The 23,492-nt window shown below is 47.3% G+C and overlaps 1 protein-coding gene across 2 annotated transcripts in view; it reads right to left on the bottom strand.

Annotated features, from left to right (window-relative positions):
• pigk (phosphatidylinositol glycan anchor biosynthesis class K) overlaps positions 1–23,492 on the bottom strand; it is a 117,509-nt gene that overhangs the window by 67,126 nt on the left and 26,891 nt on the right. For both annotated transcript variants that reach the window (XM_033029030.1, XM_033029031.1), the window contains exon 9: positions 17,436–17,608. In XM_033029030.1, coding sequence (XP_032884921.1) covers positions 17,436–17,608 — 173 coding nt within the window. The remainder of the gene's footprint in view (positions 1–17,435; positions 17,609–23,492) is intronic.

Here is a 23,492-nt window from a genome sequence, read left to right on the forward strand (position 1 = left end):
AGGCACTAGCCACTGCGCTGCCCTAGCCATGAAGAAGGGTCCCGACACAAAACGTCTCCGGGTTCGCTCCTGACCTCGGGTGTCGTCTGTGTGGAGTTTGCACGTTCTCCCCGTGACCACGTGGGTTTCCTCCGGGTGCTCCGGTTTCCTCCCACATCCAAAAGACGTGCAGGTTTGTAGATTAATTCTCCTCAGTAAATGAGTGTGTAGGGAGTGGATGAGTAAGGACTCCTGTCCATTCCCTCCATACATGCTGCCTGACCCGGTGAGTTCCTCCAGAATGTTGTCTTTTGACCATGGAATGGGAATATCTGGAGCCCTGTTTATCATCTGTGAGGGGGCAGCCCTGCCAGCCGCTGTAACCAGAGAGTGAATGGGAACGAGGTAGCTGTGGCTCAGACTGGTTGAAGCAACAGCAGGGACAGGCCATACTGCCGTGCTAGAACGACAATGGCAACAGAGACAGGCATCTCCTGTTGCCCGCACAGAAGCAGCATGCTGATCAACATCCCTGCCAATTTACCCGCCCAACAGGGAGGTCGGGCCTGTGATCTCCTGGCTTGGATAAGACACAAAAAGCCGGAGTAACTCAGCGGGACAGGCAGCTTCTCTGGAGAGAAGGAATGGGTGACGGTTCGGGTCCAGCCCCAGTCTGAGGAAGGGTCTCAAACCGAAACGTCACCCTTTCCTTCTCCCGCTGGAGTAACTCAGCAGGAGATGCCGCCAGTTCTGCTGAGTTACTCCAGCGTTTTGTATCTATCTTTGGTTTAAAGCAGCGTCTGCAGTGCCTTCTTGCACACCACTATCGTATCCCTCTCCACCACCACCCTTTAGCCAGAGGGAGGTGAATCTGTGGAATTCTTTGACACAGAATGCTGAGGAAGCCAAGCCAATGGATATTTTTAAGGCAAAGATAGATAGATTTCAGATTAGTACGGGTGTCAGGGGTTATGGGGAGAAGACAGGAGAATGGGATTGCGAGGGAGAGATGGATCAGCCATGACTGAATGGCAGAGTAGACGAAATGGGTCGAATGGCCTAATTCTACTCCTATCACTTATGATCTTATGACATGACTTGATGGGCCGAATGGCCTAATTCTGCTCCCATCACTTATGACCTTACGATCAAGGCCACAAGTGATAGGAAGAAGCTGTTCCCGATTCTGGTGGCGCATGCTTTCATGCTTCTGTACCTTCTGCCGGACGGGAACAGGGAGAAGGGAGAAGGAAGAATGACTGGGGTCATTCAATGTCTGCTACGGGGAAGACTTGAATCACACAGAACTGTGCTGCACGGTGGCGCACCAGCAGAGTTGTTGCTTTACAACGCCAGAAACCCGGGTTCGATCCCGACCACGGGTGCTTGTCTGTACGGAGTTTGTACGTTCTCCCCCTGACCTGCGTGGGTTTTCTCCGAGATCTTCGGTTCCATTCCACACTCCAGATACGTACAGGTTTGCGGGCTAATTGACTTGGTATACTTCTGAATTATCCCGTGTGTGTGTGTGTGTGTGTAGGATAGTGTTGGTGTGGTCGGTGCGGACTCGGTGGGCTGCTGGGCCTGTTTCCGCACTGTATCTCTAAATTAAACTTTGATTTACGGAGTTAGACAGGTTCTTCTGCGGGGGGGGGGGGGGGGGGGGGGGGCAGGAACCTCTACCGCTGCACCATCGAGAGCATCCTTACCAACTGTATCACAGTATGGTATGGCAACTGCTCTGTCTCCGACCAGAAAGCACTGCAGGGGGTGGTGAAAACTGCCCAACGCATCACCGGTTCCTCGCTCCCCTCCATTGAGTCTGTCCAAAGCAAGCGATGTCTGCGAAGGGCGCTCAGCATCGCCAAGGACTGCTCTCACCCCAACCACAGACTGTTTACCCTCCTACCATCCGGGAGGCGCTACAGGTCTCTCCGTTGCCGGACCAGCAGGTCCAGGAACAGCTTCTTCCCTGCGGGTGTTACATTACTCAACACTGTACCTCAGTGACTGCCAATCACCCCCCCCCCCCCCACCCGGACACTCCTTCCACCAGAAAAATATATATATAGCACTACTATGACTGTATGCACGTAAATATATTTATTTATTGCTCATATTCTATGTCGCTCTTCTAGGGAGATGCTAACTGCATTTCGTTGTCTCTGTACTGTACACTGCACAATGACAATAAAGTTTGAATCTGAATCTGAATCTGAATCTGAACAACAAAACCTAAAGGCAGGTCAGTTCAGCGAAGAGGCCTCAGTTTGACAGTGCACACGAGATGGACAGGGAGCAAAGTCTTATGCGATCCTTCGGAATACTTGTCAGGGCAACCGACAAGCCGGTCATTCCCAACGCTCAAGATAGAAACAAGAAGACAAAATGCGAGTGAATTTCTAATTCGCAACACACAGCCCAAGAGCCACATAAGAGTCGCAAAACAAAGTAATGATCTTGTTCGAGAAGACATCAGCACCAATAAATCATTTGCTCTGTAATTGCAAGTGAGTTATCAGCCACACACAGTGGGACATGTTCCCTGGGAAACCATTGCCGTCCGACCATGCATTACAAGCAGCTAACTAATCTGACTGCCATCTTGCTTGCAGAGGAAATATATTGCCGTAAATTTATAAATCAATCACGGGTCACACGGATGCGGACAACTGTGTAAGGGAGATCGCCGAGATTGTGAAAGACCCGGCGATGATGTTTCTGCTTGCTGGGAAGATCACGGTCTATAGGGCATCAATGAAGTCGTTAATAAAAATCCAAACTGGGCACTCAGGAGAAACGACAAGGCCCAGGAAATGCTGGAGAGGTGCAATTCACCACGGCAAGAGGCAGTTGTGGAAAATGGCTTACAACAGGGGGGGTGGGGAGAGAGAATGTCGAAACAAGGAACGGCAGGAAGTTGAAAGTTCCGTGTAGGCACAAGGAACTTCAGCTGCATCCAAAGAAGGGTCCCAACCCACTCTGTCACCTATCCATGTTCTCCAGAGATGTGTATAGGAAGGAACTGCAGATGCTGGTTTAAACCGAAGATAGACACAAGAAGCTGGTGTAAGTCAGCGGGGACAGGCAGCATCTCTGGAGAGAAGGAATGGGCGACGTTTCGGGTCGAGATGCTGCCTGATCCGCCTGTGGCTCGCCCCGATTGGTCCTGGCCTTTTCTCACCTCCAACTCTTCACCCCCCCCCCCTCCCCCATCCCCTACTTTCAGCTTGAAGAAGCCTTAAAGTTACTAATCCTTCTCCAGAGATGCTGCCTGACCCGCTGATTTGCTCCTGCACTTTGTGTCCCACTTTGGTATAAACCAGCACCTTCCATTCTTGTTTAAGAAGGAACTGCAGCTGCTGGAAAATCGAAGGTAGACAAAAATGCTGGAGAAACTCAGCGGGTGCGGCAGCATCTATGGGGCGAAGGAAGAAGGGTTTCGACCCGAAACGTTGCTTATTTCCTTCGCTCCATAGATGCTGCCTCACCCGCTGAGTTTCTCCAACATTTTTGTCCACCTTCAGTTCTTTGACTCTGCAAGCAAAAATCAACGGTTTCTCCCTCTACAGACGCTGAGCAATCTGCTGTGTGATTCCAGCATTTTGTCTTGTATTAAATTTCGAGCAACTTAATTTCTTTTATGAAAGAATTCACACAAAGGACAGCTCTCGGTACTGGTAACCTAAGCAGCCTAGATTGGAGTAAATGAACGAGCTTCACTGAGGAAAGATTTCTTTTGTAAAAATCATTATTGCTTTTGTTCAAATCTGCCCAGAGGAAATGAGATTGTATGGCACGGAATTAACTTGGTGAAAAATGAATTTAACAGCAGCCATCAGGAACATTTTATTCTCAAATGATAATAAATGTCTTGAACAAGGCAAATGGAGATAGAAATATGGGGTTAGCTAAAGTTTAATTTCTAGCTCTTGTGTCTTCCAATGGACAATAGACAATAGACAATAGGTGCAGGAGTAGGCCATTCGGCCCTTCGAGCCAGCACCGCCATTCAATGTGATCATGGCTGATCATCCCCAATCAGTACCCCGTTCCTGCCTTCTCCCCATATCCCCCGACTCCGCTATTTTTAAGAGCCCTATCTAGCTCTCTCTTGGAAGCTTCCAGAGAACCTGCCTCCACCGCCCTCTGAGGCAGAGAATTCCACACTCACCACTCTCTGTGAGAAAAAGTGTTTCCTCGTCTCCGTTCTAAATGGCTTACTCCTTATTCTTAAACTGTGGCCCGTAGTTCTGGACTCCCCCAACATCGGGAACATGTTTCCTGCCTCTAGTGTGCCCAAGCCCTTAACAATCTTATATGTTTCAATGAGATCCCCTCTCATCCTTCTAAACCCCATAGTGTACAAGCCCAGCTGCTCCATTCTCTCAGCATATGACAGCCCCGCCATCCCGGGAATTAAACTTGTAAACCTACGCTGCACTCCCTCAATAGCAAGAATGCCCTTCCTCAAATTAGGGGACAAAAACTGCACACAATACACCAGGTGTGGTCTCACTGGGGCTCTGTACAACTGCAGAAGGACCTCTTTGCTCCTATACTCGAATCCTCTTGTTATAAAGGCCAACATGCCATTTGCTTTCTTACCTGCCTGCTGTTCCTGCATGCTTACTTCCACAGGCATCCTCCCTCATCCCTTCGTTCCCTCACCTCGCCACCGACAGCTGTATGGTCAGTTTAGTTTAGTTTGGAGACACCGGGCGGAAACAGGCCCTTCGGCCCACCGAGTCTGCACCGGCCAGCGATCCCCGCACACGGAGACCATCCAACACACACTCGGGTCAATTTACATTTATAGCAAGCCAATTAACCTACAAACCCGTACGTCTTTGGAGTGTGGGAGGAAACCGAAGGTCTCAGAGAAAACCCACGCAGGTCACGAGGAGAACGTGCAAACTCCGTGCAGATAACCCCGTAGGCAATAAATGAGAAGTTGTCATTACTTGCCTTTTGCAAATCAGGCACCAGAACACAGCGTTCTCCCTGCATCCTCTCATTATTTGTGTATGATTATTCATTACTCTTGCCATAATGGACAATTTCACATCTTCCCACGCTATACTCTGTCAGTTCCTTTTGCCCCACTCAATCCTAAACCTTTGTAGTCTCCTTTTGAAACGTCAACTTTGAAAGATGGCACGGTGGCCCAGCAAAGCCGCTGCCTCATAGGGCCAGAGACCCAGGTTTGATCCTAATCTTGGCTGCTGTCAGTGTGGAGTTTGCACGCTGTCCCGGTAGCCACGTGGGTTTCCTCCGGGTGCTCCGCTTTCCTCCCGCATCCAAAAGACACGTGAGTTTGCAAGATACTCGACCTCTGCAACTTGGTGCCCCTGTTGTGTAGGGAGTGGATGAGAAAGTGGGATAGCATAGAACAAGTTTGAATGAGTGATCGATGGTCGGAGTGGGCTCAGTGAGCCTGAGGGCCCGTTTCCATGTTGTATCTGTGAAAACTGCAACTTACATCGACACATCTCATCATAGATTCAAGGCTAATAACATTTAGCTGGCCAAATTATTGTTTCACATCATTAGCCTCTCTCATTCTGATGTTTGAAGCCTCGATCCAATGTCTCCTGCAGTGAGGAGTATGAGTTTAACTGAGTGGGAGTAGCATCTGAAAATAGGGCCGATAGGGCCATCTACTGGACAGCTGATGTTGGTGCGTGATCTGATGCACTGCAGCAATCACATTGCCTGGGTTGGAAGTTCCTCTTGCCTGGCGTTGTATAGTGAACATGTAATCAGTGCCCATTGTACGGTCTATCCATCATTTCGTTAGGGCAGCATGGTGGTGCAGCAGTAGATTTGATGCCTTACAGCGCCAGAGACCTGGGTACGATCCTGACTAAGGGGTGCTGTCTGTACAGAGTTTGTACGTTCTCCTCATGACCGTGTGGGTTTTCTCCAGGTGCTCTGGTTTCCCCCCCACACTCGAAAGACAAACAGGTTTGTAGGTTAATTTGGCTTCAGTAAATTTTGTAAATTGTCCCTCGTGTGTAGGATAGTGCTAGTGTACGGGGGAGGGGATCGCCAGTTGGCGTAGACTCCGTGGGCCGAAGGGCCCGTTTCCACCTGTATCTCTAAAATTAAAACCATCTTAAAAAAACTAATTGTTCCTCATGTATCTAAATACCAGTCAAGCAAGACAAAGGAGATCGTGAAAGTCTTCATGAACCTACGCAGAACACACACACCCCAGTATATATTGATGGTACCAAAGTAGAGATGATCGAACGCTTCAAGGAATAAATATCACCAGCAATTGATCCGGGACCAGCCATCTCACTGGAGACCTATAAACTGTCTTTGAACAGACATTATCGGACTTCAGTGTTATATATTATTATGCTAAATGTTGTGCCCTTTGTGCACAGTGGACGGCTCGATTGTATTCTTGTTTAGTCTTTTCTTTGACTAGTTAGCACGCAAACAAAATCTTTTCACTGTACCTCGGTATACTTCACTCTAGACTTTAGAGATACAGCCTGGAAACAGGCCCCTTGGCCAACAGAATCCACTCTGGCCAGCGATCACCCCGTACACTAGCACCATCCTACACACTAGGGACGATTTCACAATGTCCAAGACAACCAACCTACAAACCTGTACATCTTTAGTGTTGGAGGAAACCGGAGCACCCGGAAAAGAACCTACACGGTCACGGGGAGAACGTACAAACTCCGTACAGACAAGCGCTCGCAGTCGGGCATATGTGGCAATATAAACATAGAAACGTAGAAAATAGGTGCAGGAGTAGGCCATTCGGCCCTTCGAGCCCGCACCGCCATTCAATACGATCATAGCTGATCATCCAACTCAGTGGGGCCAAGGAAAGAGCGTTCACGTCGTGGTCCTGTTTCCACCAATCTTTCCACCATCATGCACAAGAAGCACAAGAAGCGACAAGACAGACACCATTGTATGCAGATGCCGAGAGGTGTGTTCAGCTCTGGCTGAACAACATCTAATCTTGTGTATGGACTCGATAAGAAGAAGAAGTTCCAACTCAGTATCCTGTACCTGCCTTCTCTCCATACCCCCTGATCCCTTTAGCCACAAGGGCCACATCGAACTCCCTCTTAAATATAGCCAATGAACTGGCCTCAACTACATTCTGTGGCAGAGAATTCCACAGATTCACCACCCTCTGTGTAAATTTTTTTTTTCTCATCTCAGTCCAAAAAGATATCCCCTTTATCCTTAAACTGTGACCCCTTGTTCTGGACTTCCCCAACATCGGGAACAATCTTCCAGCATCTAGCCTGTCCAACCCCTTAAGAATTTTGTAAGTTTCTATAAGATCCCCCCTCAATCTTCTAAATTCTAGCGAGTACAAGCCGAGTCTATCCAGTCTTTCTTCATATGAAAGTCCTGACATCCCAGGACTCAGCCTGGTGAACCTTCTCTGTACTCCCTCTATGGCAAGAATGTCCTTCCTCAGATTAGGAGACCAAAACTGAGGAAGGACAATAATAAACTAAACTAAACATAAACTCAATTAAACAAAAGTAATAGATATTGAGGGGGCCCCCAATTGAACAGCAGTGTTTGGAATCACAAAGGCTAATTCCTCAAGTCAAGTCAAGTCACTTTTATTTCTATAGCACATTTAAAAAACGACTCTCGTTGACCAAAGTGCTTTACATTGGTGGAGGTACTAACGTTATACAACAGTGGTTCACAGATTAAGTACATACATAAATACATACATATAGCCCTCCCTCAGAGGACGTCAAGAAAGGCTTGAGAGCAAAGATGAGTTTTAAGTCTCGACTTAAAAGAGTCGATGGAGGGGGCAGTTCTGATGGGAAGAGGGATGCTGTTCCACAGTCTAGGAGCTGCAACCGCAAAGGCGCGGTTGTCCCTGAGCTTATGCCTAGACCGCGGGATGGTCAGTAACCCCAAGACGGCCGATCTGAGGGACCCGGAGGTGGTGTGGTGGGCAAGCAGACTTTTGATGGAGCTATTTGATGTCAACTTCTATTTTATCTTGCCATACACAAAAGTAGAATTTTGTCCATTAGACAATAATTTCGGGAGCTTCATCCAAGCATAAAGATCCCACAGCACAACAAGAGGCCATTCACCCGTCACTTCCGTGCAAACCCCAATGAAAGGCTTTCCCAATTAGTCCCTGCCTCCCTGCTCCAATTAAATAACCAATTACTTTCTCGAAGTTATTTTCCAAATCTGCTTCCACTATTTTTTCCTGTCGTCATTTCAGAGAATAACCCACTGGGTAAAACAAAATATCCTCCTCATGCGTTGTTGTGAACTAAATTGGTCCCCTCTGATTTCCGACCCCACTGCTCGCAAAGCCAATCTCTCATAATTTGCCTTCAACAAACACCCTTGTAATTCTGAGCACCTCTTCTAAATCTGCAATTCAATTGAATAGAAACTTGCAGCTGGATTTTAATTTTTTATTTCAGCTCCCAGTTTCCAGGTTCAGTCAGCTGCTGTTTTAGTTGAACCATGCAACGTCCTTGATTGTTTTTGAAATGAAATCCAGAATAAAATTAGCTTTTTTTTTTTTTTTAAAGTTGCACATACTTGGGTTTACATTTATTACTGTCACGCGTACCGAGGTGCAGTGAAAAGCTTTATAGAGTCCTAGAGTGATGTGGTGTGGAAACAGGCCCTTCGGCCCATCATGTCCCAGCTATACTAGTCCTACCTCCCTGCGCTTAGAAACATAGAAACATAGAAAATAGGTGCAGGAGTAGGCCATTCAGCCCTTCTAGCCTGCACCGCCATTCCAATATGATCATGGCTGATCATCCAACTCAGTATCCTGTACCTGCCTTCTCTCCATACCCCCTGTTCCCTTTAGCCACAAGGGCCACATCTAACTCCCTTTTAAATATAGCCAATGAACTGGCCTCAACTACCTTCTGTGGCAGAGAATTCCACAGATTCACCACTCTCTGTGTGAAAAATGTGTTCCTCATCTCGGTCCTAAAAGACTTCCCCCTTATCCTTAAACTGTGACCCCTTGTTCTGGACTTCCCCAACATTGGGAACAATCGGCTTGGTCTATATCTCTCCAAACCTGTCCTATCCATGTACCTGTCTAACTGTTTCTTAAACGTCGGAATAGTCCCACCCTCAACTACCTCCTCCGGCAGCTTGTTCCATACACCCACCACCCTTTGTGTGAAAATGTTACCCCTCAGATTCCTATTCAATCTTTTCCCTTTCACCTTGAATCTATGTCCTCTGGTCCTCGATTCCCCTGCTCTGGGCAAAATACTCTGTGCATCTACCCGATCCATTCCTCTCATGATTTTATACACCTCCATAACACCTCTTTGTTTTGTATTCTGTCCGAATAGAATCATACGTGGATACAATCAAGTCACACTCGTACAAAAGTGTACAATAAGTAGAGCAAAGGGGAAGATACAGAGTGCAGAGTATAGTTCTCAGCATTGTTGCACACCAGTTTCATAGACAAGGACCAATGTCTGCAATGAGGTAGAGGTGATTCTACCTCAGGAGTGTCTTAGCCTAAGGAGGGACCCTTTGGATGGTTTAGGTTTGTTATTGTCACCTGTACTGAGGTACAGTGAACACCTTTATTTTGCATGCTCTCCAATCAGATCAGAAATTCCTCTTCATTTCCATTCAAAAGGTATGCCCTTTTATTCTGAGGCTGTGCCCTTAGGTCCTAGACTGTTCCACTAATGGAAGAAGTGTCCGAAACATCGCCTCAGAATAAAAGGACGTACATTTAGAAAGGAAATGACGAGGAATTTCTTTAGTCAGAGGGTGGTGAATCTGTGGAATTCATTGCCAAGTCGCAGAATATTTTTCAAAGAGGAGAGTGATAGTTTCTTGATTACTGATGGTGTCAAAGGGTAGGGAGAATGTGAAGGCGGGAGAATGGGGTTGAGAACACAATGGGGCACCGCACAGTGGCAGCCTCGCCAACAGTCAGTCTGTCTTTTCGTCTTTTTTTTTGTTATTTTTAATGTGTTTTAAAAATTTGTGTTACTGTTCTCTGGTTTGTTTTGTGTGGGGGTGGGGGTCGGAGGGGGGGGGGGTCGGGTGAAACGTTTTTTCAATCTCTTATCTTGCCGGAGATGCGATTGTTTTCCGGATCGTATCTCCGGTCGCTCTGCGGCCTAACATCATGGAGCTGGTGGCCTTGCTCGGGACTGACTTTGAGCCCCACCGCGGGGCCGTGGAGTTACCATTGGAGCCTGTGATCCCTTGCCTGGGGATTTCACCATCGAGGAGCTCGCAGTCTCGGCTAGAGACCGATGTCGGGAAGCTCCAAACGACGCAGAAGGTTTCGACCAGCCCCGACCCGGGGTCCGATTGCCCGGTGTGGTCAGTTGAGATCCCCCCCCCCCCACCACCGATGCAGGAGCTTGATCGCCCTGACACGTAGGGTCCTAACATCGCCGGCTACGGGGGCCAAGATCGTCCCGTCAACGGAAAGCTCGAGGCCCCCGACTGCGGGAGAACAAAGAAGGGAAGAGACTGAACTTTTTTTTCCGCCTTCCGTCACAGTGAGGAATGTGGAGGAGTCACTGTGGTGGATGTTTATGTTAAAATGTATTTTGTGTGTCTTGCTTTTTATTGGTACGACTGTATGGCAAATGAAATTCCTCGTATGTTGCAAAACATACTTGGCTAATAAAATATGATTGTGGTTATGAGAGGGATAGATCAGCCATTAACAAATGGTGGATGGGCCGAATAGCCTAATTCTGTTCCTAGATCTTATGGTCTGACCGCCACTATCACTGCATTACATTCCTGAACTCCTTCCTTTGCAGCAGCGTTGAAGTACCCACTCCTCGGGGACTCCAGCGGGTCAAGGAAGCAGCTATAGCCACCTTCTCAAGGGCAATTTGGGATGGGCAATTAAATGCTGCCTCAGTCTGTGAAGCCCACATCCATTGAATGAATAAGAAAAAAACAATTATCCCCTTCCAAGTGGAGAACCAACAGACTTAACAATGACAAGGGTTGAAACAAAGACACAATAAGTATACACACTTGGGATTGATCGCATTCATTCCAGAGCATCAATGCAAGGAGGGGAAAGCTGCAGAACAATGATTCTCATTACAAGAGGCACTCGACTCTACAGAGCTCTAACAGAATGAAAACAGGTGAATATCTTGTTTATTTTCAACAATGGACGGGAATACAGGCTCCGCATTCAAATTAGTCTTCTTCTTTTTCCAATCCCGAGTTAAATAATGGATGCAATTAGCAAGCACATGCTTGGGAAATATCAATGGAAAAGTCGCAGAGTAAAAAGTAATTTCAGAGTTAGAAACAATGCACATTTCTTCTGCAGTTGTATAGGGCTCTGGTGAGACCACATCTGGAGTATTTTGTGCAGTTTTGGTCTCCTAATTTGAGGAAGGACATCCTTGTGATTGATGCAGTGCAGCGTAGGTTCACGAGATTGATCCCTGGGATGGCGGGACTGTCATATGAGGAAAGTTTGAAAAGACTAGGCTTGTATTCACTGGAGTTTAGAAGGATGAGGGGGAAATCTTATAGAAACATATAAAATTATAAAAGGACTGGACCAGCTAGATGCAGGAAAAATGTTCCCAGTGTTGGGCGAGTCCAGAACCAGGGGCCACAGTCTTAGAATAAAGGGGAAGCCATTTAAGACTGAGGAGAGAAAAAACTTTTTTACCCAGAGTTGTGAATTTGTGGAATTCCCTGCACAGAGGGCAGTGGAGGCCAAGTCACTGGATGGATTTAAGAGAGAGTTAGTTAGAGCTCTAGGGGCTAGTGGAGTCAAGGGATATGGGGAGAAGGCAGGCACGGGTTATTGATTGGGGACGATCAGCCATGATCACAATGAATGGCGGTGCTGGCTCGAAGGGCCGAAGGGCATCTGTTCACTGTGGTTGGATCGATTTTAACCATGTATATAGTCTTTCCGCTGACTGGTCGGCACGCAACAAGAGCTTTTCACTGTATCTCGGGATGTACAGTGAAACCCGTACGCTGTACCTAAGGGATGTAATGCTGAGGCTCTATAAGGCGCTGGTCAGGCCGCATTTGGAGTATTGTGAGCAATTTTGGGCACCATATCCGAGGAAGGATGTGCTGGCTCTGGAGAGGGTCCAGAGTAGGTTTACAAGAATGATCCCAGGAATGAGTGGGTTTACCTATGATGAGCATTTGTCGGCACTGGGCCTGTACTCGCTGGAGTTTAGAAGAAAAAAGAGGGGGACCTCATTGAAACTTACAGAACAGGGCGCATCTGTGGTGAGAAGGAATGGGTGACATTTCAGGTTGAGGCCTTCTTCACGCCATTCTGATGGATGAGGAGGGTGGGGGGCGGGGGGGACGTTTAAGATGGGCACATTAACCCCACAAAGGATATTGAAACAGATAATGAAGTTGAAGATCCAGCAGGATTGTGAGACTTGAGACCCCAGCAAGTCCCTGCAAATTGGTTTTGTTCTCAAATCTTTGACCCAAGCAAAAGCAAGAGTCACAATCACACTGTGGGGACATGATTTCAAAATCCTCAGTAGTAAAACCACAAGAGACTGCAAAATGTTTAGATCTAAAAGTCAAACAGAATGAAGCATCTCAAGATGCAACAAAAGCCTGTAGATGCGCGGGGAAAGGATTTTCTTTTACAGAGAGTGGTGGGTGCCTGGAACGTGCTGCCAGAGGTGGCGGTGGAGGCAGATACAATAGAGGCACCAGAAGCGGGCAGGTGGGACCAGCGTGGATGGGGCATCATGGTCGGCAACGGGCAGGTTGGGCCGAAGGGCCTGTTTCCATGCTGTACTACTCCAAGAGGCTTCTAGATAGACACATGGCTATGCGGGGAATGGAGGGCGTGCAGGCAGACGGGATTAGATTAACTTGGCATCATGCTGGGCATGGACATTGTGGGCTGAAGGGCCTGTTCCGGTGCTGTACCATACTGTTCTACGATGGAAACACCGACTGAAATTTGCTAGTGAATATTTACAACGGTATCGCACTAGAGGGAGCAGTGAAGACAGCTCAATGCAACCTATTTTGAAACTAGATTCAGAAAATCTTCTAAAGCTATGAGTACTTGTAAAGCAAGACGTTTTTTCGCTTCTATATCCCCTGTCTGGCCGCTCTACTTGGATCTTTTCCAAGTGACATCTTTCATGGGCCATTACTATTTCTGTTCTGCTGCCAGCACACAAGGTACCAGATCCACGGAACTGAACTGAATTTTACACTGTGGCCGCAAGGGCAGATGTGTAGGTAGGATTTCTTGAAGGAAGTGACGTGCTTTCCGACCAAAACCTTTCCACCAGCCACAAGTCAGGATCGCCTCGAAATCTGAGGGGAAAAGCAGCTCCAGCAGCACCTGCGATCTTAAATGGACACAAAATGCTGGAGTAACTCAGCGGATCAGGCAGCATCTCTGGAGAGAAGAAATGGGTGACGTTTCGGGTCGAGACCCTTCTTCAGACTGAGAGTCGGGGGAAGAGGGAAACTAGAGATATGGAACGGTGCAATGTGAATTTGAGGTGTGAAAAGGCAGGCGATGATCATTAAAATGTAGGATGGTTCATTGTTGGCTGAGGGGGGAAGGTGACAACGAGGCGTACATACAGTAAAATTAATCAGGAGGACAGTGAAACTAGTCGGATAACTGGGGAGGGATGGAGAGAGAAGGAAAGCTTGAAGTTAGAGAATTCAATATTTATACTACTGTTGTAAGCTGCCCAAGTGAAAAATGAGGTGCTGTTCCTCCCTGCCATCTTAATACAATCAAGAGCAAACGCCTGTTCCAATGGCACCTACACCGATTTCCTCTTGTGAAGCTGTCCCTGTGGCTGCACTGTACCCCACCTAGGCACAGTGGCTGTTGGGGAAAGGCAGACGTCATAAGAGACTCATTCGTCAGGGGAACAGACAGGAGATTCTGTGGCCAAAAATGAGACTCCAGGATGGTTTTAGTTTTAGAGATACAGCGTGGAAACAGGCCCTACGGCCCACCGAGTCCACACCAACTATTCATCACCCGTTCACACTAGTTCTATGTTATCCCAATTTTGCATCCTGCACATTAGGGGCAATTTACAGCAGCCAATTAACCTACAAAACCACGGCTGTAGAGTGGCACCAGAGACCCGAGTTTGATCCTGACTATGGGTGCTGTCTGTGTGGAGTTTGTACGCTCTCCCTGTGGGCTTTCTCCAGATGCTCTGGTTTCCTGCCACATTCCAAAGGTCTGCAGGGTTGCTGGTTAATTGGCTTCTGTAAATTGTCCCTGGTGTATGGGATAGAACTAGTGCATGGGTGATTATTGGCCGACGCAGACTCACTGGGCCGTAGGGCCTATTTCCACACTGTATCTCTAAACTGCACTAATTCTATTTAGTTCAATATCTTCTGCAATGTGCTCTTGATTGAATTAGGGTCTATTGGTATCTGTTTGTAGTATGTAGAAACTACAGACTTTGGTTAATACACAAAAGGACACATGTGCTGTAGTAAAGGGCCTGTCCCACTTGGGAGACCTAATCCTCGAGTTCTGGCGAGTTTGCCCTCGACTCATACTTGCAGCATGGTCGACACGAGGTCGTAGAAGGTCTTCGTAACTCTCCTTCATGTTCAAAAGTGGTCTCCGCGTACAGCTAGGTCGCGGCGTTTTTTTCAATGTTAAAAAATGCTCGCAAGTAAAAAAAGATCGTCACGGAAAAAAAATCGATACTTTTTTTATTCGTAGGTTTAGTCGTAGTAGGTTGTAGAAGGTCGTAGTAGGTCAGCATGTTAGTTGTAGGTAATTGAGGGTAGTCTAAAGTAGTCGTAGATAGTCTTCATATTAGTCGAAGGGAGGTCGAAGGAGATCGAAGGAGGTCGTCTTCACTCTCCACTATTTGGTGTCCAATTTTCCCAAAGTTAGTCGTAGCTAGTCGAAGTTAGTCTTCAACATAGTCGAAGGAGGTCTTCAACATGTCATTTTTTTCAAACTCTTCTAAACTCGCCAATTTAGTCACCCAAGTGGGACAGCCCTTTAACTCAGCGGATTAGGCAGCATCTCTGGAGAACATGAATAGGTGACGTTTTGGGTGGAGATCCCTCTTCAGGCTGTGCACGTCGCATATGTTGGGTCAGTACAGGGATTTGTCGTCTATGCATATTGGGAAGTATGGTCTATCTAACATCTTGCACTTCTCATAAGGAGGAGGCGGCAACGCTGCAGATTCCTGATTTGGACGTTAATTAAACCAAATCAATGATAGATAAACATAATCCCTCAAATGATGTGTTCAATTCTGGGTTCCTATTGATTACCGAAAGCTCGATTTGATACATTGCTCTGTTAATTATATGGCAACTTATTTAAACCATGTTACTCATTCAATACTGATATATACAGTGAGGCGCATGGCTGAGTCTAGATGGTTTCGACTATTCTCCCTCAAACACTGCAAGATCTTTGCTCCCCAGCTTTTGCAAACATTTACGGAAATCAAATCCATTCATTAAAACCTCCACCTTTTTATTCTTTCCGCTGACTGGTCAGCGCGCAGCAAAAGATTTTCACTGCATCTCGGTACACGTGACAATAAACTGAACCTCTAATAAAAGACTTGAGTATAGAAGTTGGGAGGTCATGTTGCAGCTGCACAAGACGTTGGTGAGGCCACATTTAGAATATTCTGTTCTTGGAAGAAATGAGACTCCTCCTAATAGACAAACAAGACCATTTCTTAACGAGTTGGTCTCCATTTATTGATTTCTTGGATTCATGTGGTGCAACAGTATCGTAAAAATTAAAACGTTTCAAGCATGGGTGAAAGATGATCAAGAATATCCTCAGATCAAGAATGCCTCAGGTCAGCTGATCAGCTGCTCCTGGAGGTACCGAGGTCTAAGCGGAAGCTCAGAGGGGATAGAGCCTTCTCTGTTGCTGCTCCGACATTATGGAACACTCTGCCGTTGCACATCAGACAGGCTCCCTCACTGTCCATCTTCAAAACCAGTCTTAAAACCCATTTCTATTCCTTGGCTTTTGGCCCTGCATGAGACTTTGCTCCTGTTTTAGTGTTTTTAATGTTTTTTTATTGTTTTTACTCTCTCTTTTAATGTTTTTGTTGTCGTGTAATAATTTTTTGTCCATGATTAGTCATGTACAGCACTTTGTTGCAACAGTGGTTGTTTTTAAAGTGCTCTATAAATAAAGTTATTAATATTATTATAAAAAATCATCTCCTTGTGGCGATTGGATAATCTCCCTCCTGCTTCCCTTTCTTACTTATTGATTTTCTTCATTATCTTTTTCCCTCTTTTTATTCACACAAACACTAGACCTTCCTCTATTCTTCACTATCTCTTCTTTCTTACTTCTCTCTTTAAAAAAAAAAAAAGGAAGTTGTACAGAGAATGTATTATGTTAACATAATTTGGGGGACCTGTAAAAAGGTACCACTGTATTGCACTTACTTCTAATAAATAAAATAAAAATTAAAAAAAAAAAGAATATTGTGTTCAGTTCTGGGCACCATGTTATGGGAAAGATGTTGCTAAGCTGGAAAGGGTACAGAGAAGATTTACGAGGGTGTTGTCAGGGTTAGAGGGTCTGAGCTACAGGGAGAGGCTGAGTAGAGACTCTATTCCTTGTTGCGCAGGAGGATGAGGGGTGATCTTATAGAGGTGTACACAATCATGAGAGGAATAGATCGGGTAGACGCACACTTGCCCTCTTGCCCATAGGTGAATCGAGGACCAAAGGACATACTGTAGGTTTCATGTGAAGGGGAAAAAGATTTAATAGGAATCTGATGGGTTACTTTTTCACACAAAGGGTCATAAGGTCATAAGTGATAGGAGCAGAATTAGGCCATTCAGCCCATCAAGTCTACTTCGCCATTCAATCTCAGCTGATCTAGCTCTCCCTCCTAAACCCATTCTCCTGTCTTTTCCCCATCAACTCTGAAACCTGTATTAATAAAGAATCTATCTATCTCTGCCTTCAAAATATCCACTGACTGCCTCCACAGACTTCTGTGGCAAAGAATTCCAAAGATTCACCGCCTTTTGACAAAAAGAAATTCTCCTCATCTCCTTCTTAAAAGAACGTCCTTTAATTCTGAGGGTGGTGGGTGTGTGGAACAAGCTGCCAGAGGTAGTTGGGGCAGGGACTATTTTAGAAACAGTTAGACAGGTACATGGATAGGATAGGACAGGTTTGGAGGGATGTGGACCAAACACAGGCAGGTGTTACGAGTGTAGCTGGGACATGTTGGCCAGTGTGGGCAAGTTGGGCCAAAGGGCCCATTTCCACACTGTATCAGCATGACTCTATAAAGCGTTTGGTCTCGCTGGTGGGAGGCCACACAGAGAACAGCGGATGCAGTAGATGAGGTCGGAGGAGGTGCAAGTGGACCTCTGCCTCACCTGCAGGGACTGCCGGGTTCCTGGATGGAGTACACAGACCTACCTACCTCTGCTCGCTCTCCGTGTCGTTGCGGATCAAACGGATGATGTCAGTCGTCATCTCCACCTTGCGGACACTGCCGAAGAAATCGGTGATGAGGACGTCTCCGGGGTTCCTTTGAAACAGGTCAGTCCGGTGTCCCGGAGTGGAAACGCACAGACTCGTGGGACAGACTTTGAACTGGAAGACAACAGAAGCCGCCAGTCATTATGGAGGACAGGAGCGCTCACACGCTACAACAAAACACTAGTTTCCAAAGGCTTGCAAGTGGACAGGATGCAAAAAGCCCACACTTGGCCCCGACATAAAGTGGCTATAGTCACAGCGTCATACGGCACGGAAACAGACACAAAATGGTGGAATAGGTCAGGCAGTTTCCGTTCAGGAAAATAGGCAGACAACATTGATTCAAAACCCTTCATCTGGACTCTTAAGGACTATTGATATTGGTTCAGTATTGTCATATACAATACAATACAATACAATACAATACAATACAATACAATTTATTGTCATTTGGACCCCTTGAGGTCCAAACGAAATGTCGTTTCTGCAGCCATACATTACAAACAAATAGACCCAAGACACAACATAATTTACATAAACATCCATCACATTGCTGTGATGGAAGGCCAAAAAAACGTATCTCTCCACTGCACTCTCCCCCCCCCGATGTCAGAGTCAGAGTCAAAGTCAAAGCCCCCGGCGGGCGATGGCGAATTGTCCCGCAGCCATTAAAGCCACACCGGGTGATGCAAGGCCGCACACCGGGTCTTGGTGTTAGAGCCCCCGGCGCGCGCTCGCAGTCCCGCAGCCATTCCAAGCCGCGCGGGGCAGTGCTGTAAAGCCCCGCTCAGGTGCTCTTCAACCCCGCAACTCGGGCGGGAGAAGTCGCCGTTGCGGAAGCCCTGAAAAGCGGTCTCCCTCCAGGGACCCGCGGGCTCCCGGTGCTGCCCGCCAAACCCGCAGTTGCAGCCACCGAATCTCCGGGGGTCGGGTCGCAGCAGCGTCCACCACAGCTCCACCCGCTCTGGACTCGGCCAGCTCCGCGACGGTGAGGTGAGTAGTCGGCACCACAGCCCCCGGTCTTCCTGTTGGAGGCCGCTCCTCGTTGCAGCCCCAACGACAACGGAGACCCGACAAAGAAAAGGTCGGGTCTCACGTGCAGGGAGAGATTTAAAAGTTACCCCCACCCACCCCCCCCCCCCCCCCCCACACCACCCCCACCCCCCCACACACATACCCCAACAAAAATAACAAAAACTACATAAAAACATATATACAGAGATACAGGAAAACAAAATTGTTTTTGTGGGCTATGCAGGCAAATCATACCACAGACAAGTACAGGTGGTAATGCAAAAAGAGAAAGGAAACACAGGGCAGAATATAGTGTTACAGCTGAAGAGAAAGTGCAGGTTAAAAAATGTGCACGGGCCACGATGAGGTAGGTTGGCAGATTGGGACTACACCTTCAATTAATGAGAGGTCTACTCAGTAGTCAGCAACAGCAGGGAAAGAAGCCCGTCAGGATGACCCGAGGGCTCGCGGAGCCGGAATCGGGAGCCGCTGGAGACTCGAGGAGGGTGAATCGGGGTACTGCCTCCAGCACCTCCAAGGTTGTCTGCAGGAGGAGCCCCCCCCCCCCCCCCACGGGACACAAAGATGGCCGGGCGAGGAGAGGGACGTCGGTTCACGGGCCAATCCGGTCGAGGGCGCCGGAGGAAAGGCCATGCAGGAGCCTGCGGCTTACCGGGATCGGGAACTGCTCCAGTGGACTGAGCGCGTGGAATTTTGGAAACGGCGCCGAAACATGGCAAATATGCAAAAGGAATTTGACTGTGCGGTTGCACGTGTGACAGATAAAGCATTTGTAGAAGCCGTTGAAGAAGTTGTTCCTGCATCTGACGCCGCCTGCTTTCAAGATTTGGCGTCTTCTTCCCAATGGAGGAGCGAAGAGGGAATGGCTGGGGTGCAAGTGCGCCTTGATTATGTTGGCTGCTTTACCAAGGCAGCGTGGAGTGTAGACGGACTCAATGGTGGCAACGTAGACAAAAGTGCTGGAGAAACTCAGCGGGTGCAGCAGCATCTATGGAGCGAAGGAAATAGGCAACGTTTCGGGACGAAACGTTGCCTATTTCCTTCGCTCCATAGATGCTGCTGCACCCGCTGAGTTTCTCCAGCACTTTTGTCTACCCTCAATGGTGGCGAGTCTGGTCTGTGTGATGGACTGGGCTACATCCACAAGTCCCTGCAACGTTCTGCTGTCTTGGGCAGAGCTGTTCCCAAACCGAGCTGTGATACATCCGGAGATGTGATACATTGGAAACATGTCCAACTTCCTTTGGTTTTAAGAAACAGTGGGATCAAACTTCTCGTCTAGTTTGTTGAATTGTCAACAAACGGCACAGAAGCCGACTTGCTCAGTATCTTCGCACCGCCATCGTGGATGTTTGGCACAATACCCATTTTGCGGCAATACTTCAAGTAGGAGAGTCTAGGACCAGAGGCCACAGCCTGAGAATCAAAGGACATTTCTTTAGAAAGGAGATGAGGAGGAATTTCTTTAGTCAGAGGATGGTGAATCTGTGGAGGCCAAGTCAATGGATACCTTTAAGGCGGAGATTGACAGATTCGTGATCAGTGCGGGTGTCAGAGGATATGGGGAGAAGGCAGGAGAGGGGGGGGAAAGATAGATCAGCCATGATTGAATGACAGAGTTGACTCAATGGGCCCAATGGCCTAATTCTGCTCCTATAACCTATGAGCAGGGCAAATTGCTTCTCTTCACAATATAAGTGCAAATCGTACTTAAATGTCAGTCGGTTCTGGGTTTAAAACGAGGACTAGAGGGAGACTCCCAGGCTCTCACCTGGAACACTATCTTTGATCGGACTTGTGTAGGAAGGAACTGCAGATACTGGTTTAAACCGAAGACGGACACAAAAAGCTTGAGTAACTCAGCGGGACAGGCAGCATCTCTGGGTGACGTTTCGGGTTGAATGCCTTCTTCAGACCCAGCCAAAAACGTCACCCATTCCTTCTCTCCAGAGATGTTGTCTGTCCCGCTGAATTAGTGCAGCTTTTTTTTGTCTATCTTTGATTGGACTTCACTGGCTTTACCTTGCACTGGAACGTCATTCCCTTATCACGAATCTGTACACTGCAAATGGCCCGATTGTAATCATGCATTGTCTTTCCACTGACCGGTTAGCGCGCAACCATAAACGAAACTGAACTGAAACAAGAGTTATCCACGGCATTGCACACTGCAGGACAGGACTGATCCAAAGGCTTTGAATGTGAAGAATGTCGCGACATTATTTGAAGAATGAGGTTAATTAAAACACAAATCAACATTCCTTCACAAAACAAGTAGAAATTAATCAGCCACAGCTACTTCCAGGACCCAGTGGTCTGTCAAATGGCTGATACAATTATCTATGCAACTGCAGAAAGCAATTTGTTTCATCACATTTTAACTGAAACTTCTAAAATGCTAAATGATTGCACTTTTAATAGCTTCTTAAAAAACACAAATTGTCTACTTATTTATAATTTACTGGTCAATAAAAGGACCATTGCCACACTCAAAAGATACTTTTGATCTCCGATTCAGTTAAATATCATAAACCATGCCTACTTTGAAAGGTTTCTTTCAGCGTAACATACTTTGACATGAAAGGAGAATTGAATGGCTTCAGTTCTAACTGCTCACACATTCCGTTTCATCCAAAGTAGAAAGCAAACACAAAGACTGTCATCTTCCCTTTGGAGGCACGGGTTGACGTGTGCGCGCATACGCATGTCTCAAGGACAAAACGGAGCCCTATTTTCCGCCGAGCCGGATCTACTAACTCCCCGAGCAACCCCACGCCTCGACAGTGGTTATTTGGTGAACAAACAGAGGTCACCCAGCAAGGGCGAGCAAGGAGGCGAGAGAAAAATCAGAGCATTACAGTATCACACAGGGGAGGGAAGACAGTCAGTTCATCCTTCTGTGGAAATCAGTTATTCACCGATCCTGTGACTCCGGGCTGGCACGGTGGCACAGCGGTAGAGTTGCTGCCTTACAGCGCCAGAGACCCGGGTTCGATCCTGACTACGGGTGCCGTCCATACGGAATTTGTATCTTCTCCACGTGACCCGCGTGGGTTTTCTCCGAGTGCTTCGGTTTCCTCCCACACTCCAAAGACATGAAGGCGTGTGGGCTAATCGGCTTGGTAACATTTGTAAACTGATCCTAGTGTGGAGGAAGGAACTGCAGATGCTGGTGTAAATCAAAGATGGACACAAAATGCTGGAGTAACTCAGCGGGACAGGCGGCATCTCTGGAGAGAAAGAATGGGTGACGTTTCGGGTCGAGACCCTTCCTCAGACTGATCATTGATCGGACTTTGCCGTGCGCTAAACATTATTCATGTTATTCCATTTATCACGTATATGTACACTGTATATGTACACTGTATATGTACAGGCATGGTTCTAGTCATGTATTGTCCTTCTGTTGACTGGTTAGCATGCAATAAAAGCTTTTCACTGTACCTCGGTACACGTGACAATAAACTAAACTCAACTCAACTGTTTTTTCACAAGAGTTGGCCATTTTAGGAAGACTGATGCCTGACTGAGACTGAGCTCTGGGGCTACTTGCTGGGAGAATGAGATCATCTCTTTCAGACCCCATCACTTCTGTCAAGACAATCCCAGCTTGGTGCTGATGGAGAGGCGGCGGGAGGGCAAGTGGTCACTAGGCAACGCTCAAGTCGATAGCAGTAACCTTATCCACTGCTGCATAAACAAGGCAGCTTCCTGGAATATCACTCAGTTCACAAAATGTTCTTTTGGTTAGTGATGAATCATCTGATAGCCACGCTGGTCACCACACAAACCTACCTACCTTCCATTTACTCCCTAGAAACAGAATATAGGTGCTGGAGTAGGCCATTCAATATGATCATGGCTAATCATCTAAAATCAGTACCCCGTTCCTGCTTTCTCCCCACATCCCTTGATTCCGTTAGCCCTTAGGGCTAACTCTCTCTTGATAACATCCAGTGAATTGGCCTCCACTACCTTCAGTGGCAGAGAATTCCACAGATTCACAACTCTCTGGGTGAAAAAGTTTTTCCTCATCTCAGCCCTAAGTTGCCGACCCCTACCGACTCCACTTATACTTCACGCTGCCAGCAGCAAAATCGAGGATAGGTCTCACCCCGGTCACTCCCTCTTCTCCCCTCTCCCATCAGGCAAGCGGTACAGAGGTGGGGCATGCTGTATCCATCAATCAATTCAGGCGGCACGGTGGTTCAGCGGTAGAGCTGCTGTCTCATAGCGCCAGAGACCTCGATTCGATCCTGATTACAGGTGCTGTCTGTACGGAGTTTGTGCAATCTCCCATGACCGCGTGGGTTTTCCTCAGGTGATCTGGTTTCCTCCCACACTCCAAACACATACAGGTTTGTTGGTCAATTGGCTTCTGTAAAGTTGTAAATTGTCCCTGTTGTGTAGGATAGTGTTAGCATAAGGGGATCGCCGGTTAACGCAGACTCGGCGGGCCGAAGGGCCTGTTTCCGCTCTGTCTCTCTAAACTAAAGTGTGAAAAAGCAATCCCCCAGATTCAGGGACAGTTGTTTTCCCAGCTGTTGATCAGGCAGCTGAACCATCCTATCAACAACTAGAGAGGGGTCCTGAGCTACTATCTACCTCATTGGAGACCCTCGGACTATCTTTCTTCTTCTTCTTGTTTCGTGTGGCGTGCACAGCCTAAAGTTGTTGGACAACTTATTCTATTTGATCTTACGTTTGTGCGCGTCGAGTTGATTGCATTAGTCGAACCACGTGAAGGTTGCAATCTTCCGCCCCTGACTATCTTTAATCGGGATTAGGGAGCGGATGACAAAAGTGGAATAGCATAGAACTAGTGTGAACGGGTGATCGATGGTCAGTGTAGACTAGGTGGGCCGAAGGGCCTGTTTCCATGCCGTATCTAAACTAAGCTACAGGTCCTTTCAATCCATTTCATACACCCACACCATCAGGCACAACATTTGACAAGATCCTT

This window comes from Amblyraja radiata, chromosome 10 (assembly GCF_010909765.2).
Source record: "Amblyraja radiata isolate CabotCenter1 chromosome 10, sAmbRad1.1.pri, whole genome shotgun sequence".
NCBI lineage: Eukaryota > Metazoa > Chordata > Chondrichthyes > Rajiformes > Rajidae > Amblyraja > Amblyraja radiata.